This window comes from Triturus cristatus, chromosome 6 (assembly GCF_964204655.1).
Source record: "Triturus cristatus chromosome 6, aTriCri1.1, whole genome shotgun sequence".
Taxonomy (NCBI): domain Eukaryota; kingdom Metazoa; phylum Chordata; class Amphibia; order Caudata; family Salamandridae; genus Triturus; species Triturus cristatus.
This window is the reverse complement of record NC_140589.1, coordinates 1,349,795,311-1,349,813,200: the sequence shown is the minus strand read 5'-3', so window position 1 is coordinate 1,349,813,200 and position 17,890 is coordinate 1,349,795,311. Positions and strand designations below refer to the sequence as shown.

The window sequence follows — 17,890 nt, the reverse complement described above, 5'->3', positions numbered from 1 at the left end:
TAACAGTCTATTTTTGTCTGTTGAGGTGTTCTTCCCTTCTTACACTAGGGAAGGGTCTTTGCTTAGCTTGCGAGGTTCTTTCTCACAGCTTTTTCACCTATATGTAGGTAGTGTCTAATTCCGTCTTTTACAATGGTGTCTTGCACCATCCTCCTTATTTATTCACGGATTTTCATCCATCGCACACTGTTCCCATACTTTCACAGTTTTTTTATTGGTGGCTCCGCGTTGTGTTGCGGAAAAGTTTTTACGAATAAAACTGACGTCAGCGCGCTGGGAGGGACATCTGTCGTGAACAGAAATTACAAGTTTTAAAGCCCGAAGGCATCGCACACTGTTACCCGAAACGAAGCATCGGCAAGGCCTGAAGACAGGCCAGAGGAACCGCTCACTCCGGATCCGCATTGCACGCGGAAAAGAAGGAAACTAACGTCAGCGCGCCGGGAGGGACTTATATGACCTCGCTGACGTCACGTACGTGGACGACAACAGGGTGGGGTCGTGTGGCGCCGTCCCCCGGAGCGCAGAGGTGCTGCTGCAAGGTTTTTTCCGGATCCAGTCTGACGCCTGGGGATATTCTAAGTTAAGGAATCTGCGGCTAGACAACGTCTCTACCAGCTACATCATTACCGAAGGTAAGTAACTCTTACTTCAATGAACCTCCGCAGCAGCTTCTTATGCCTCTCTTGATACACAGACTAGGGCGCATTTTTATGACCTTGTTTACGTCACGTTTGCACCACGCAACAAAGTACATGTGCGGCGCAAACCTTAAGTGATATTTATGAAACCAAGCAAGGCCACTTTGAGTGTCTTTATAAATCTGGAGTGAAGCAGAGGGCAGCAGTTATCAAATCTGCATAAAAGAGTCTTGAAAATGAAGTATGTTGAGTTGCTTCATATTTTTCTTAGAGAGTGAAGGTAGAAGCTGACATAGAGTTCTAAAACTCTATTCTGGTTGTGGGTGCTCACAGGCTTATTTTTCGAATAGGTAGTGTGCTAATGTGGTTACATTTTAAGACTCTGGGGTTGTTTGATGTTTTTCTGTTCCGCTAAATATGCTTTGCTGGATTAAACATTTAGTTTTAGGTTTCAGTTATTGGGTTCATTACAACTTTACAAAATATAGCAAACTGGATCATGTCTGCTAGTTTGCTAAGCAGTAAACAACTATTTGCTTGAATTCATAATGGAACATACGGTTAGGGGTTCCGCTAATAAGTATAAGTAAAACTACTGGACATTTGAATACACTTTATTACTGTACATTTTCATTCATTTTTCAGAGACTTTAAAATTGCCGGTGCTGTGGGTGGGGAAAAACACAGAGAAGGAGAAGTTGCACTGATAACGATGGGTGAAGGGTATGTATATCATGATTTAATGCTAAACAGCCTATTCACAGGGAAATGCATTTACTAGATTTATAACAGAAATTTCACAATAACCTCCTCTAGTGCTATTTTTAATCTGTTCCGATTTTTTCCTTTCACTCAATACCAACAATTGTGTGGGGTGTGGTTTGACTGCCTAAGATGGCGGCCCCAACCTGGTGAGGCTCCAGCTGAGCCCTGAGAATCCTCCATTATCCTGACCCTATTGACACACCGTTTGCTCGGTTCTCGAGTACGAGTGTGCAGAGGGTTCAGTGAACCTCTGCAGCGACTACTCATGCCTCTCTTGATACACAGACTAGGGGTCATATTTATGACCTGTTTTGCATCAGTTTGTACCACGCAACATGGTACATGAGTGACGCAAACCTTAAGTGAAATTTTTGAAACCATGCAAGGCCACTTTGTGTGGCCCTGAGTGGCTTTATAAATTTGGAGTGAAGCAGAGAGCAGCAGTTATCAAATCTGCATAAAAGAGTCTTAAAAATGAAGTGTGCTGCATCGCTTAATATTTTACTTAAAGAGTGGAGGTAGAAACTGACTTAGAGCTTTTAAACTCTATTTTGGTAGTGGGTGCGCACAGACTCATTTTTCGAATAGGTAGCGTACTGATGTGGTTACATTTTAAGACTCTGGAGCTGTTTGGTGTTTTGCTGTTCCACTAAATATCCTTTGCTGCAGTAAACGTTCAATTTAAAGATTTTAGATTTTGGATTCATTACAACTTTGTAAAATATAGTAAACTGGATCATGTCTCTAGTGTTTGCTGAGCAGTAAACAATTATTTGCCTGAAATTATAATGGAACATATGGTTAGAGGTTCCGCTAATGAGTGCTAGTAAAACCACAGGACATTTGAATATACTTTAGTACTTTACATTTTTATTCTTTTTTTCAGAGACTTTAAAATTAGCGATGCTCTGGGAGAGAAATCACACACAGAAGGAGGAGGGGCACAAATAACGATCGATGCAGGGTATGTATATCGTGATCTAATGCTAAACAGCCTATTCATAGGGAAATACATTTATCAAATCTGTAACAGAAATTTCACAATAATCTCCTCTTGCGCTACTGTTACTCTTTTACGATTGTTCCATTTCTTCCGATATCAGAAGTAACTCAAGCAATAACTTTTACTGTCACAAAGACAGAACAAAGATTCACTCAATAAAAGTAATTGTGTGGGGTGTGGTTTGACTACCTAAGATGGCGGCCCCTGAAAAACTTACATCGCCCTGACCCAATTGCACACAGTTTGCTCGGGTCTCGAGGACGAGTGTGCAAAGGGTCAATGAACCTCCGCAGCGGCTATTAATGCCTGTCTTGATACACATACTGAGGGGCAAATTTATGACCTGGTTTGCGCCATGTTTGTACCACGCAATATGGAACATGTGTGGCGCAAATCTTAAGTGATATTTATGAAACTACGCAAGGCCACTTTGTGATGGCCCTAAGTGGCTTTATCAATATGGAGTGAAGCAGAGAGCAGCAGTTATCAAATCTGCATAAAAGAGTCTTGAAAATGAAGTCTGTTGCGTCGCTTGATATTTTTCTTAGAGAGTGAAGGTAGAAACTAACTAAGAGCTGTAAAACTCTAATTTAATAGTGGGTGCGCACAGACTTATTTTTCGAATAGGTAGTGTGCTGATGTGGTTACATTTTAAGACTCTGGGGTTGTTTGATATTTTGCTGTTCCACTAAATATGCTTTGCTACATTAAACGTTTAGTTTTAGATTTTAGTTATTGGGTTCATTACAACTTTGTGAAATATTGTAAACTGGATCAAGTCTCTAGTGTTTGCTAAGCAGTAAACAATTATTTACCTGAAATCATAATGGAACATACGGTTAGAGGTTCTGCTAATGAGTACAAGTAATACTACAGGACATTTGAATACACTTTATCACTGTACATTTTTATTCTTTTTTCAGAGACTTTAAAATTGCCGGTGCTGTGGGTGGGAAAAAACACACAGAAGGAGGAGGTGCACACATAACGATGGGTGCAGGGTATGTATATCACGATTTAATGCTAAACAGGGAAATACATTTACCAAATCTGTAACAGACATTTCACAGTAATCTCTTCTGGCTCTATTGTTACTCTGTTACAATTGTTCCTTTTCTTCTGATATCACAAGTAACTCAGGCAATAACTTCTACTTTCACAAAAGTAGAACAAAGTTTCACTTAATAACAAAAGTTGTATGGGATGTGGTTTGACTGCCTTATATGGTTCCCCAACCTGGTGAGACTCCAGCTGAGCCCTGAAAAGCCTCCATTATCCTGACCCTATTGACACACAGTTTGCACGGTTCTCGAGTACAAGTGTGCGGAGGGTTCAATGGACCTCTGCCTCTCTTGATACACAGACTAGGGGGCATATTTATGACCTGCCTTGCATCTCGTTTTACCACGCAACATGGTACATGTGCGGAGCAAACCTTAAGTGACATTCATGAAACCACGCAAGGCCACTTTGTGATGGCCCTCAGTGGCTTTATAAATCTGGAGTGAAGCAGAGGGCAGCAGTTAACAAATATGCATAAAAGAGTCTTGAAAATGAAGTATGTTGAGTTGCTTCATATTTTTCTTAGAGAGTGAAGGTAGAAACTGACACAGAATTCTAAAACTCTATTCTGGATGTGGGTGCTCACAGGCTTATTTTTCGAATAGGTAGTGTGCTAATGTGGTTACATTTTATGTGCATTTACCTCGTTCAATGCAGTTGAAAGATCCGCTAAAAATAGATTAAATAGCACTGGTGCAAGAACGCACCCTTGTTTTAGACCTCCCGTCGTAGGTATCTTGTTGGTTAATGTTTGCCCGTCACCAATTCTTACCCTGATCCAAGTATCAGTGTACAGTAGTTGTATCATTGTCAATAATAAGTTTGGAATGCCTTGCTCTTTGAGTTTTTTCCACAGACGATGCCTGTTCACACAATCAAAGGCCGATTTGAATTCGACGAAACAAAAATACAAAGGCTGTTTGACTAAAAGTGCCTTATCCATTAATACAGATAAAATCAATATAATTGTGGAGGTTCCTAAACCTTTGATAAACCCTGTTTGGTTCGGCGGCAATATCCTGTTATCCTTTACCCAGTCTGTCAAGCTGGATAGTAAAAGCCCTGCAAACAATTTTGCATCAGTGTCTTGAAGGGTAATCAGGCGGTAATTCTCCGGTAGTTGCCAATTTCCTTTTTTTTAAATTGGAGATATTAAAGAACCTCTCCATGATTTTGGAACCAGCCCCGTTCATAAGACTTCATTAAATACCTTTGTCAAATATATAGCCCAGAAATCTGGTTCTTCCTTATAAAGAGCAATCGGAATGCCGTTGGGTCCCGGTGCTCCATTTTTTTGCTTCTTAATTAATTTTGTGACTTGGATTTCTGTAATATAAAGTTCTGAGTCACATTCTACATCGGTCTTAACCGTCATTAACTGTTTGCTTTCTTTAATATTTGGTTTGGCTTCCTCAATTTTCACTTCTATAATGGGGTTTAGGATTTTTATAAGATATATGAAGCATTCATCTTCACTTAAGTAGGATGTGACTACACATTTATTCGGCCTAGTTAATCCATTAATCACTTTCCAAAACTCCCTTGAGTTCGCTTGATTACTGGCATAGAAGAACTTTGCCCACAATTCCTGGTTAACTTTGTTTTTTTCATTCCAAATTAATTTACTCAATTTATTGTTGGCATTTTTTAGTTTTATTTGTATATCTTCATTATGTGGGAGCCTATTTAGAACAAACCAGTTCACGACTGGTGAAACTTTGTGTAAAATTTTACAATTGTTCAATTACAGACCATACAATGCTATCTTTAAAACATGTTTCATTGGACTTTCTTCTTTTATGAATGGAGTTGGATATACCTTTGAGGCTGGTTGGCTAATTATTATCCCCCAGCTGTGAAAGACTTCTTGTTCTTGCAAGATTTGGTCCACTATAGAGTCTGTTTTTACAGTTAGCAATGTTATTGGTTGTCTGCCATCAAGATTTTGTAAGAAGCTTACACAATCGATATCTTCTGTTGTCAATTGTTCCAATGATGGTATAGATTTAAAAAGTCGAAGAATATTTCCTCTATTAAAGATATCATGATTGCCACGTGAGTCAAATAATGGTGTGAAAGTAATTTGGGAAGGTCTTTTCAGAGTCGACGTTCCTTTCTAATTTTCCTTCCAAGCTTGATTTTCCTTACATATAATTTGTTTACCTTGACAATTTCTTATGATTACTATGTCATCCCTTATAAATGTATGCCTGTTATCTGCAGTCGATTCTTTTGATCTCATAAAGTTATTCTCTGTTTCCTCTATCCGTTGTTTATTTGTAGGTAGACTTTCTTTTTGTTGTTTCGGATTCCAATGTGTTTTTGGTGTATTAGGTGTGTTAATTTGGTTGTGGACGGGCTGCTTTTGTTCTTCATTTTGGCTAATTAATGAAAAGGAAGATAGAGATTCAGTTTTTTCGATCGGATCGTTTTCGATTTCACACGTAAGGTCTTTTGTTAGTACACATCCATTTCCTTTTAATCTAAATATTTCATTTTTTTCCCCCTGGGTTTTCCTCCCCTCTAATTTTAGTACAATGCCTTTTTGAACAGTATTTTCCGTTAGTATACTTGTTTATGTGTTTGTAGGGAGTGATTTTAAGTCTGCAAGATGTTTCCCAGACTTTGTAAATATGTCATAATATTTTTCATTTTTTTCCAATAGTTTTGCAGACTGACTCCTTAATACATCACAGTCTTTTTTTCCTACTTCTTTTTCTTTTTTTTTCTTGTTTTATCGGATCGTCCGGTATTTCTGGTATGGAATATGTTTTTAGTGGGTTTTCCTTTTTTGCCTTTTTTCTTGCTTTACGTAATTTTTTTCTTTGTCTCTTTGTTATTTCAAAGGCCATTAGGTCTTCATTATCCTTTCCTATGTCATTCAACTGTACTGGATGATTGAGGCTATTTATTTCTTGTTGTTTCCTCTGCATTGCTTCCGAGTTTGGTTTGTTCACGATATTAGAATCTATTATGTCACCAATTTGTTAAATTTTTTTTTCAACTACAGATGCCGATTAGTTTTTTTCAATGCAATCTGTCTCCGCTTTTTGATTTTCGTGTTTTTTTCGCACAACGTCTTTAACATCTTCTAATATGCTGTTTACTACATCCGGAATAGTTGCCAGTTTATTTTAGGCGCACATTTGCAGTCGAAGTAATTTGAGGCTGCTTCTTTTTGAGCTTTATTTATTAAGTTATTTAACTCAGCTAATTTGTGATCAATTCCGGTGACTGCATTAGCCATAACTCCAAGTATTTCAATTTGGGTATCCATTTTATTTGATTGATATGTCAATGCTTCTAGAGTTAGTATTTATGTATGATAAAATATATCCCATACAGATCCTAGATCTTGATTACCTGTATTTTTAAAACCTTGATTATTAGGTACCTCATTTTTTCTGATATGAGTGTTTATGCCATCCTGGCAAGTTTCATGATTTTCTGTTTGAGTTTTTGCTTTAACCAAATTATTATGTTTATCAATGTATTCAGTTTTTACCACCATTTGCTCATTGCCTCCTCTGTTTGTATTAATCGCTTTTTTGATTGATTGGGAGTGTCGCACTCTTGTTTTTCATAAATCAATTCCACATTTATTTCTCCACTCTTTCTTAATGGCGTATTTGTCACAAATGCCATATTTATAGTCTCCATAATTGCGGGTTGCGTTTCTTGGATGACTTTGTCGTCATTATTAAGTGTGAGATCATGGCTACTATGTAATGTGTAGTCGTTGGCTGGTTCATTTTTTTCCTTATTTCAACTTTAATTTCTAATGGTAATGGGACCCCTGTAATCATAGGGATCATAGGCTTATCAAGCTGTGGTAGATCTTTTACCCAAATTTTCATCCCTTCTGTATCCGAGTCCCTCTCTTCTGTTTGGAATAGCAATACTTGGTTGTCCAAATCCATTTTTTGTTTAATTGTTTGACCCTCATATTCCTTATTTTGTGTATTGCTAACATAGTCGCACTCACACTCTATATAAACTACTGGTATATTTCTTTCCAAGATGTTAGTTGGTTTAATTGGTGTCTGTAATTGTTTTACTTCTAAATTTGATTCCATTGACATAAGTGCTCCTGTTGGGTCTTTCATAAAATCAAAATTCTGTGGTATTTTTATAGATTTTTCGAACATCCATGCTATTGGAGAGATTAACGTTTGACTTGGTCCTTTTAACTGTGCTTTAGTTTTTTCAAACACATTAGGTGCTTGCATTTTACATGCTTGTCTAGTGGGAGGGCCCAGTGATCTTTCCTTTCCTGAGCGCATTCCAAATAATTTACCTTGTTTGTTTTGTATTGTGGTCAGTTATGCCTTAGTATTTTATAAGGTTAGTATACTGTAGTTATATGCTGGAATCAGCGTATTTGTCACAATACAATTATTAAATATTTTCTTGAAAAGACAACAATAGGTTAACATCTGCACACGGTCTATTCTACCCTCATATCATTAACATTAGAACCACATCCACCTTAATGATGACTCCCCAGCCTCTGCTAATATAATACCATACACACAGGGAATAATTGCAATTGTCGGCACAGGGACAGAATATAGTGTCCTTCTTGATGTTCCTATATATATTTATATATCCAAGATGGAAAAAGAAATTCCTAGGAATATTTGGAAATGCCTGTAGGACCGTTGACAACAACAAAAAGAAAAAAAGAAAAAGGAAAAAGGTATAGAATGTGCAAAAATCTCCTCTCTATTCCTGGTCCTCCACCAAATTAGAGAGGGAGATGCCTTGGAAAGGCCAGCGGGGCACCTTTCAACTGCAACCCGCCGAGGGGGGCCAAAATTACTATGTTTATCACTCTCACGCAGGTTCAGGTTCAGTAGTCTAACACACAGGCTTCAATGGGAAGGCAGGCAGTCATATAGACATCAATGATGGTCAATAAATAATTAAAAAAGACAGCTACAGACCTCCCTCGTTTCATTTCATGAGTGTTCACGGGAGGCTCCTCGCGCCGCTCGGGAATTGCTGCTCCTTGAACCATAAACCGTACCTAATACCGAGTAACTGCCGCCAATTGCCGCTGCCGCTGCCGTTGCCATTGCTGTAACCATTTCACAAATATGCTGCAGGGGGTTCCATATGGTCTCGGACTGGTTGCAGACTGAGAGGCCCCCAGAACTCGGCTCACTCGGCTCACTCGGCTCGGCTCCCTCAACTCACTACTATTGGGCAACAGGCAGCAAGCAAGCGAGCACAAGCCTCCGCCGCCACAAAGTCCGAGCCTCTACCGCCGCCGCAGCCTCCACCGAAACCGCCAAAACTGCCAACACTGGGGCCGCCAACCACGGCAGCAACGTCGCCTATCTTGCTCCTGTCTTGCTCCGCTGTTTCCGCCGCTTCTGGAACTGCAACTGCCTCCGCTCCACAGCGCGTCAGCATGTCAGACCCGCTCAATCAATTGTCAACCAGCTGTGTATCCCGAGTACATAGCAGCTCTCCAGCATTGGCAAAGTCAATAGCTCTCGCTAAACACTTATAAGGCCCCAAAGGTGAGACCTATTGGCTATGCCAATGCTTGTTAATACGGGTTTGGTGTAGCGCCATTCTGGCATTTTAGGATATCTACCATCCCTTTTTTTCTGCTTTTCCGAGCTGCTTGGGTTGCTGTCGGGCTGTTCCACCACAGCCTCCCCCCTTTATCTGTCACTCTGTTGCCGGATCGGATGCTTGGCGCTGTCTTTTGATCTGTCGCAGATCCACCTCCCCTTTGGGGTATGGCTGTGGTATCTATTCTAAGTTAAGGAATCTGCGGCTAGATGTCTCTTTCAGATGTACGAGTTACTTACCTTCTGTAACAATGTATCTGGTAGATACGTTTTCTAGCCGCAGATTCCTTAACACCCACCCAGCCTCCCCGTTCTGCGAGGACCTTGCCAAGTGGGGTTCTCCGCTGGCTCCCCTGTTACAGTTGGCATTGGTTTTTTTCTCTCATGGGTGCTCACATGGTTGCGTCCCTTTGAGATTTGCCATAATACCATTGACTCCCTCTCAGGGGTTTCTGTCACAATAATACCGTTGCCTCCCTCTCAAGGGTTTCTTATCTATAAAATTAGGCCTTTTAGATTGTCCTTCACCAGGAGAGTCCTCTTCATTTTCTTCTTTTCCTGCTGTCTTTCCGCCTTCTCTGTTGGCTCAGGGTTCTGGGCTCCTCTGGGGTAGTATTCTTTGGAACTCTGTTCACCTCTGTTTCAGACCTCCGTTACTGCAGGGGCAGTGCCATATTTTTCATTCCTACGGTGGACTGCTGTTCTCTCTGTGCTCCGTGAAGAAGGGTGACATACCCTGAAACCAGTCCCAGGATGCTTGTTTACGGTACAGGGAGGACCTGGCCTGGCAGTTCGGTCTGGACTGTTTCTATGAGGCACAGGGTCAAGACTGATTTGCACATGGCTGGGTCCAAACTGGGGTGGCATAGTGGGCAAAAGAACAATGTATTTAACCCAGATCTTTTGACTGGGGGAGAATGTTTGAATTGTCAGCATTCCGTCCATCATTTATGTGCTGTGACACCGTTCTTGCCGGACGGCACAGTTCTACATGGTACTGACAGTCTATTTTTGTCTGTTATTCTGCATGGTACTAACAGTCTATTTTTGTCTGTTGAGATGTTCTTCCCTTCTTACACTAGGGAAGGGTCCTTGCTTAGCTTGCAAGGTTCTTTCTCACAGCTTTTTCACCTATATGTAGGTAGTGTCTAATTCCGTCTTTTACAATGGTGTCTTGCACCATCCTCCTTATTTATTCACGGATTTTCATCCATCGCACACTGTTCCCATACTTTCACAGTTTTTTTCTTGGTAGCTCCGCGTTGTGTTGCGGAAAAGTTTTTACGAAGAAAACTGACGTCAGCGCGCTGGGAGGGACATCTGTCGCGAACAGGAATTACAAGTTTTTAAGCCCGAAGGCATCGCACACTGTTACCCGACGCAATGCGTCGACAAGGCCTGAACACAGGCCAGAGGAACCACTCACTCCGGATCCGCATTGCACGCGGAAAAAAAGGAAACTAACGTCAGCGCGCCGGGAGGGACTTATATGACCTCGCTGACGTCACGTACGTGGACGACAACAGGGCGGGGTCGTGTGGCGCCGTCCCCCGGAGCGCAGGGGTGCTGCTGCAAAGATTTTTCTGGATCCAGTCTGACGCCTGGGGATATTCTAAGTTAAGGAATCTGCGGCTAGACAACGTCTCTACCAGATACATCATTACCAAAGGTAAGTAACTCTTACTTCAATGAACCTCCGCAGCGGCTACTTATGCCTCTCTTGAAACACAGACTAGGGCGCTTATTTATGACCTTGTTTACGTCACGTTTGCACCACGCAACAAAGTACATGTGCGGTGTAAACTTTAAGTGATATTTATGAAACCAAGCAAGGCCACTTTGAGTGTCTTTATAAATCTGGAGTGAAGCAGAGGGCAGCAGTTATCAAATCTGCATAAAAGAGTCTTGAAAATGAAGTATGTTGAGTTGCTTCATATTTTTCTTAGAGAGAGAAGGTAGAAACTGACATAGAGTTCTAAAACTCTATTCTGGTTGTGGGTGCTCACAGGCTTATTTTTCGAATAGGTAGGGTGCTGATGTGGTTACATTTTAAGACTCTGGGGTTGTTTGATGTTTTTCTGTTCCGCTAAATATGCTTTGCTGCATTAAACATTTAGTTTTAGGTTTCAGTTATTGGGTTCATTACAACTTTACAAAATATAGTAAACTGGATCATGTCTACTAGTTTGCTAAGCAGTAAACAACTATTTGCTTGAATTCATAATGGAACATACGGTTAGGGGTTCCGCTAATGAGTATAAGTAAAACTACTGTACATTTGAATACACTTTATTACTGTACATTTTCATTCATTTTTCAGAGACTTTAAAATTGCCGGTGCTGTGGGTGGGGAAAAACACAGAGAAGGAGAAGGTGCACTGATAACGATGGGTGAAGGGTATGTATATATCACAGGGAAATGCATTTACTAGATTTATAACAGAAATTTCACAATAACCTCCTCTAGCGCTATTTTTAATCTGTTCTGATTTTTTCATTTCACTCAATACCAACAATTGTGTGGGGTGTGGTTTGACTGCCTAAGATGGCGGCCCCAACCTGGTGAGGCTCCAGCTGAGCCCTGAGAAACCTCCATTATCCTGACCCTATTGACACACCTTTTGCTCGGTTCTCGAGTACGAGTGTGCAGAGGGTTCAGTGAACCTTTGCAGCGACTACTCATGCCTCTCTTGATACACAGACTAGGGGTCATATTTATGACCTGTTTTGCATCAGTTTGTACCACGCAACATGGTACATGAGTGACGCAAATATTAAGTGAAATTTTTGAAACCATGCAAGGCCACTTTGTGTGGCCCTGAGTGGCTTTATAAATTTGGAGTGAAGCAGAGAGCAGCAGTTATCAAATCTGCATAAAAGAGTCTTAAAAATGAAGTGTGCTGCATCGCTTGATATTTTACTTAAAGAGTGGAGGTAGAAACTGACTTAGAGCTTTTAAACTCTATTTTGGTAGTGGGTGCGCACGGACTCATTTTTCGAATAGGTAGCGTACTGATGTGGTTCCATTTTAAGACTCTGGGGCTGTTTGGTGTTTTGCTGTTCCACTAAATATCCTTTGCTGCAGTAAACGTTCAATTTTAAAGATTTTAGTTTTTGGATTCATTACAACTTTGTAAAAAATAGTAAACTGGATCATGTCTCTAGTGTTTGCTGAGCAGTAAACAATTATTTGCCTGAAATTATAATGGAACATATGGTTAGAGGTTCCGCTAATGAGTGCTAGTAAAACCACAGGACATTTGAATATACTTTAGTACTTTACATTTTTATTCTTTTTTTCAGAGACTTTAAAATTAGCGATGCTCTGGGAGAGAAATCACACACAGAAGGAGGAGGGGCACAAATAACGGTGGATGCAGGGTATGTATATCGTGATTTGATACTAAACAGCCTATTCATAGGGAAATACATTTATCAAATCTGTAACAGACATTTCACAATAATCTCCTCTTGCGCTACTGTTACTCTTTTACGATTGTTCCATTTCTTCCGATATCAGAAGTAACTCAAGCAATAACTTCTACTGTCACAAAGACAGAACAAAGATTCACTCAATAAAAGTAATTGTGTGGGGTGTGGTTTGACTACCTAAGATGGCGGCCCCTGAAAAACTTACATCGCCCTGACCCAATTGCGCACAGTTTGCTCGGGTCTCGAGGACGAGTGTGAAAAGGGTCAATGAACCTCCGCAGCGGCTACTAATGCCTGTCTTGATACACATACTGAGGGGCATATTTATGACCTGGTTTGCGTCATGTTTGTACCACGCAATATGGAACATGTGTGGCGCAAATCTTAAGTGATATTTATGAAACCACGCAAGGCCACTTTGTGATGGCCCTCAGTGGCTTTATCAATATGGAGTGAAGCAGAGAGCAGCAGTTATCAAATCTGCATAAAAGAGTCTTGAAAATGAAGTCTGTTGCGTCGCTTGATATTTTTCTTAGAGAGTGAAGGTAGAAACTAACTAAGAGCTGTAAAACTCTAATTTAATAGTGGGTGCGCACAGACTTATTTTTCGAATAGGTAGTGTGCTGATGTGGTTACATTTTAAGACTCTGGGGTTGTTTGATATTTTGCTGTTCCACTAAATATGCTTTGCTGCATTAAACGTTTAGTTTTAGATTTTAGTTATTGGGTTCATTACAACTTTGTGAAATATTGTAAACTGGATCAAGTCTCTACTGTTTGCTAAGCCGTAAACAATTATTTGCCTGAAATCATAATGGAACATACGGTTAGAGGATCTGCTAATGAGTACAAGTAATACTACAGAAAATATGAATACACTTTATCACTGTACATTTTTGATTCTTTTTTCAGAGACTTTAAAATTGCCGGTGCTGTGGGTGGGAAAAAACACACAGAAGGAGGAGGTGCACACATAACGATGGGTGCAGGGTATGTATATCACGTTTTAATGCTAAACAGCCTATTCACTGGGAAATACATTTACCAAATCTGTAACAGACATTTCACAATAATCTGTTCTGGCTCTATTGTTACTCTGTTACAATTGTTCCATTTCTTCTGATATCACAAGTAACTCAAGCAATAACTTCTACTTTTTCAAAAGTAGAACAAAGTTTCACTTAATAACAAAAGTTGTGTGGGATGTGGTTTGACTGCCTTATATGGTGGCCCCAACCTGGTGAGACTCCAGCTGAGCCCTGAAAAGCCTCCATTATCCTGACCCTATTGACACACAGTTTGCTCGGTTCTCGAGTACAAGTGTGCGGAGGGTTCAATGGACCTCTGCCTCTCTTGATACACAGACTAGGGGGCATATTTATGACCTTCCTTGCATCTCATTTGTACCACGCAACATGGTACATGTGCGGAGCAAACCTTAAGTGACATTCATGAAACCACGCAAGACCACTTTGTGATGGCCCTCAGTGGCTTTATAAATCTGGAGTGAAGCAGAGGGCAGGAGTTAACAAATATGCATAAAAGAGTCTTGAAAATGAAGTATGTTGAGTTGCTTCATATTTTTCTTAGAGAGTTAAGGTAGAAACTGACACAGAGTTCTAAAACTCTATTCTGGTTGTGGGTGCTCACAGGCTTATTTTTCGAATAGGTAGTGTGCTGATGTGGTTACATTTTATGTGCATTTACCTCGTTCAATGCAGTTGAAAGATCCGCTAAAAATAGATTAAATAGCATTGGTGCAAGAACGCACCATTGTTTTAGACCTCCCGTCGTAGGTATCTTGTTGGTTAATGTTTGCCCGTTACCAATTCTTACCCTGATCCAAGTATCAGTGTACAGTAGTTGTATCATTCCCAATAATAAGTTTGGAATGCCTTGCTCTTTGGGTTTTTTCCACAGACGATGCTTGTTCACACAATCAAAGGCCGATTTGAATTCGACGAAACAAAAATACAAAGGCTGTTTGACTAAGAGTGCCTTATCCATTAATACAGATAAAATCAATATAAATGTGGAGGTTCCTAAACCTTTGATAAACCCTGTTTGGTTCGGTAGCAATATCCTTTTATCCTTTACCCAGTCTGTCAAGCTGGATAGTAAAAGCCCTGCAAACAATTTTGCATCAGTGTCTTGAAGGGTAATCAGGCGGTAATTCTCCGGTAGTTGCCAATTTCCTTTTTTTAATATTGGAGATATTAAAGAACCTCTCCATGATTTTGGAATTAGCCCCGTTCTTATGACTTCATTAAATACCTTTGTCAAATATATAAAGCCCAGAAATCTGGTTCTTCCTTATAAAGAGCAAACGGGATGCCGATGGGTCCCGGTGCTCCATTTTTTTGCTTCTTTAATAATTTTACGACTTGGAGTTCTGTAATATAAATTTCTGAGTCACATTCTACATCGGTCTTAAGCGTCATTAACTGTTTGCTTTCTTTAATATTTGGTTTGGCTTCCTCAATTTTCACTTCTATAACGGGGTTTAAGATATATGAAGCATTCATCTTCACCTAAGTAGGATGTGACTACACATGTATTCGGCCTAGTTAATCCATTAATCACTTTCCAAAACTCCCTTGAGTTCGCTTGATTACTGGCATAGAAGATTTTTGCACACAATTCCTGGTTAACTTTGTTTTTTTCATTCCAAATTAATTTCCTCAATTTATTGTTGGCATTTTTTAGTTTTATTTGTATATCTTCATTATGTGGGAGCTTATTTAGCTGTTTCCTAAGTCCATTATGGGTCCGTCTGATCTTTTTAATTGTGTATGGGAAATTGATGATAATATCCATTTTTCCCCTTTGAACCATATGATTTTTTTTAACATGAAGAGAAGTATCATACGGTGCAACTATTTTTTGTGTAAAATTTTCGCATTGTTCAATTACAGACTATACAGTGCTATCTTTAAAACATTTTTTAATTAGTTCTCGTGCCTTTTTCTAAGTACTGTCCATATTATTTGTTTTCCATGTAAGTTTTCTATAGTTAGCAGTGCAGATCTGTACAGGTATGGTTAAGTAATTTTGATGTTTCGAACCTAGCAATTTTACTTGGACGATTTGTTGACTATGGTCGCTTTCAAATACCTTTTTTAGCTGGTATGAGGTAATTTTGTCAAAGATATTTACAGATACCATAGTATAGTCTATTCTTGATTTATACTGGTGAGACTGAAATGACCACGCTGGGGGTATATCTGACTCAAATCTACCATTTAACATTCTAAGACCCAATGCTTCCATGTCCATCATGAAGTTCCTCCCAATAACATTTTGTTTAGCATTTTTTGAGTGATCAAGTACTTGTTCTGGGATTAACCATTGGTGATTTTGGGACTGTATAAAGTCATCCCGTATGAGTTGTATTAGCAGATTTATATTAAAATCTCCTCTAACTATAAAATCTACAGACGGGTCTTCCATTATTTGGTCCAACAAAAAGATAGTAAGAGCAGCACACGTCTCCTTCTTTGATATCTGTTTAGGTGGTATATATATATATATTAATTAATATTAGAGTTTTTGGTTTATTTTCCTTTCTTATTAAGTAGTTCAACTTCACAGCTTGGAAGTTAGAATTATTCGTGTCTAGCTGCCTATGTTCTACTTTCAGGTCAATCAGTAAAAATATTGCCAGGCCCCCACACGGCCGTCCAAATTTATAATGTCTTATTGCCGGAACAAAATATCCTTTATATCCTTGTACCATAAAAGGGTACATTTCCCAGGTTTCCTGCAATAATATAATTTGGTAACAATTTGTTAGTGACTCTATTTGAGCATTTTTTATTTTTTTACATAAACCATTTATATTCCATGAACAAATCACTATTGTATTTATTTCATCTGTTATATCTTGTGATTTGTTCTGTCATTGTTCGATACTGCCATGTAAAGCCGTCAAGATCCATTTCTCATTTACTCCTTTATTTTCTTTTATCTTTTCTTTATCTTTTCCTTGATCCACGGACTTTTCATCATCACAGTTTGTTTTTCCCAGGGGATTTTTTAATATAGAATTGACTAAGTCGTCTTTCATCCCTTTTGGTCTTTTCATTGGACTTTCTTCTTTTATGAATGGAGTTGGATACACCTTTGGGGCTGGTTGGCTAATTATTATCCCCCAGCTGTGAAAGACTTCTTGTTCTTGCAAGATTTGGTCCACTATAGAGTCTGTATTTACAGTTAGCAATGTTATTGGTTGTCTGCCATCAAGATTTTGTAAGAAGCTTACACAATCGATATCTTCTGTTGTCAATTTTTCCATTGATGGTATAGATTTAAAAAGTCGAAGAAAATTTCGTCTATTCAAGATATCATGATTGCCACGTGAGTCAAATAATGGTGTGAAAGTAATTTGGGAAGTTCTTTTCAGAGTCGACGTTCCTTTCTTTTTTTCCTCCCAAGCTTGATTTTCCTTACATATAATTTGTTTACCATGACAATTTCTTATGATTACTATGTCATCCCTTATAAATGTATGCCTGTTATCTTCAGTCGATTCTTTTGATCTCATAAAGTTATTCTCTGTTTCCTCTATCCGTTGTTTATTTGTAAGTAGACTTTCTTTTTGTTGTATCTGATTCCAAAGTGTTTTTGGTGTATTAGGTGTGTTAATTTGGTTGTGGACGGGCTGCTTTTGTTCTTCATTTTGGCTAATTAATGAAAAGGAAGATAGAGATCCCGTTTTTTCGATCGGATCGTTTTCGATTTCACACGTAAGGTCTTTTGTTAGTACACATCCATTTCCTTTTAATCTAAATATTACATTTTTTTTTCCCCTGGGTTTTCCTCCCCTCTAATTTCAGTACAATGCCTTTTTGAACAGTATTTTCCGTTAGTATAATTGTATATGTGTTTGTAGGGAGTGATTTTAAGTCTGCAAGATGTTTCCCAGACTTTGTAAATATGTCATAATATTTTTAATTTTTTTCCAATAGTTTTGCAGACTGACTCCTTAATACATCACAGTCTTTTTTTTCCTACTTCTTTTTCTTTTTTTTTTTTCTTGTTTTATCGGATCGTACGGTATTTCTGGTATGGAATATGTTTTTAGTGGGTTTTCCTTTTTTGCCTTTTTTCCTGCTTTACGTAAGTTTTTTTCTTTGTCTCTTTGTTATTTCAAAGGCCATTAGGTCTTCATTATCCTTTCCTATGTCATTCAACTGTACTGGATGATTGAGGCTATTTATTTCTTGTTGTTTCCTCTGCATTGCATCCGAGTTTGGTTTGTTCACGATATTAGAATCTATTATGTCACCAATTTGTTAAATTTTTTTTTCAACTACAGATGCCGATTAGTTTTTTTCAATGCAATCTGTCTCCGCTTTTTGATTTTTGTGTTTTTTTCGCACAACGTCTTTAACATCTTCTAA

At 39.0% G+C, this 17,890-nt stretch overlaps 1 protein-coding gene across 1 annotated transcript in view; it reads left to right on the top strand.

Moving 5' to 3' along the window:
- LOC146821407 (uncharacterized) overlaps window positions 1-17,890 on the top strand; it is a 1,203,178-nt gene that overhangs the window by 1,014,699 nt on the left and 170,589 nt on the right. The window contains exons 51-56 of the mRNA XM_085609844.1: window positions 1,287-1,364; window positions 2,293-2,370; window positions 3,333-3,410; window positions 11,377-11,454; window positions 12,360-12,437; window positions 13,401-13,478. Coding sequence (XP_085465970.1) covers window positions 1,287-1,364; window positions 2,293-2,370; window positions 3,333-3,410; window positions 11,377-11,454; window positions 12,360-12,437; window positions 13,401-13,478 — 468 coding nt within the window. The remainder of the gene's footprint in view (window positions 1-1,286; window positions 1,365-2,292; window positions 2,371-3,332; window positions 3,411-11,376; window positions 11,455-12,359; window positions 12,438-13,400; window positions 13,479-17,890) is intronic.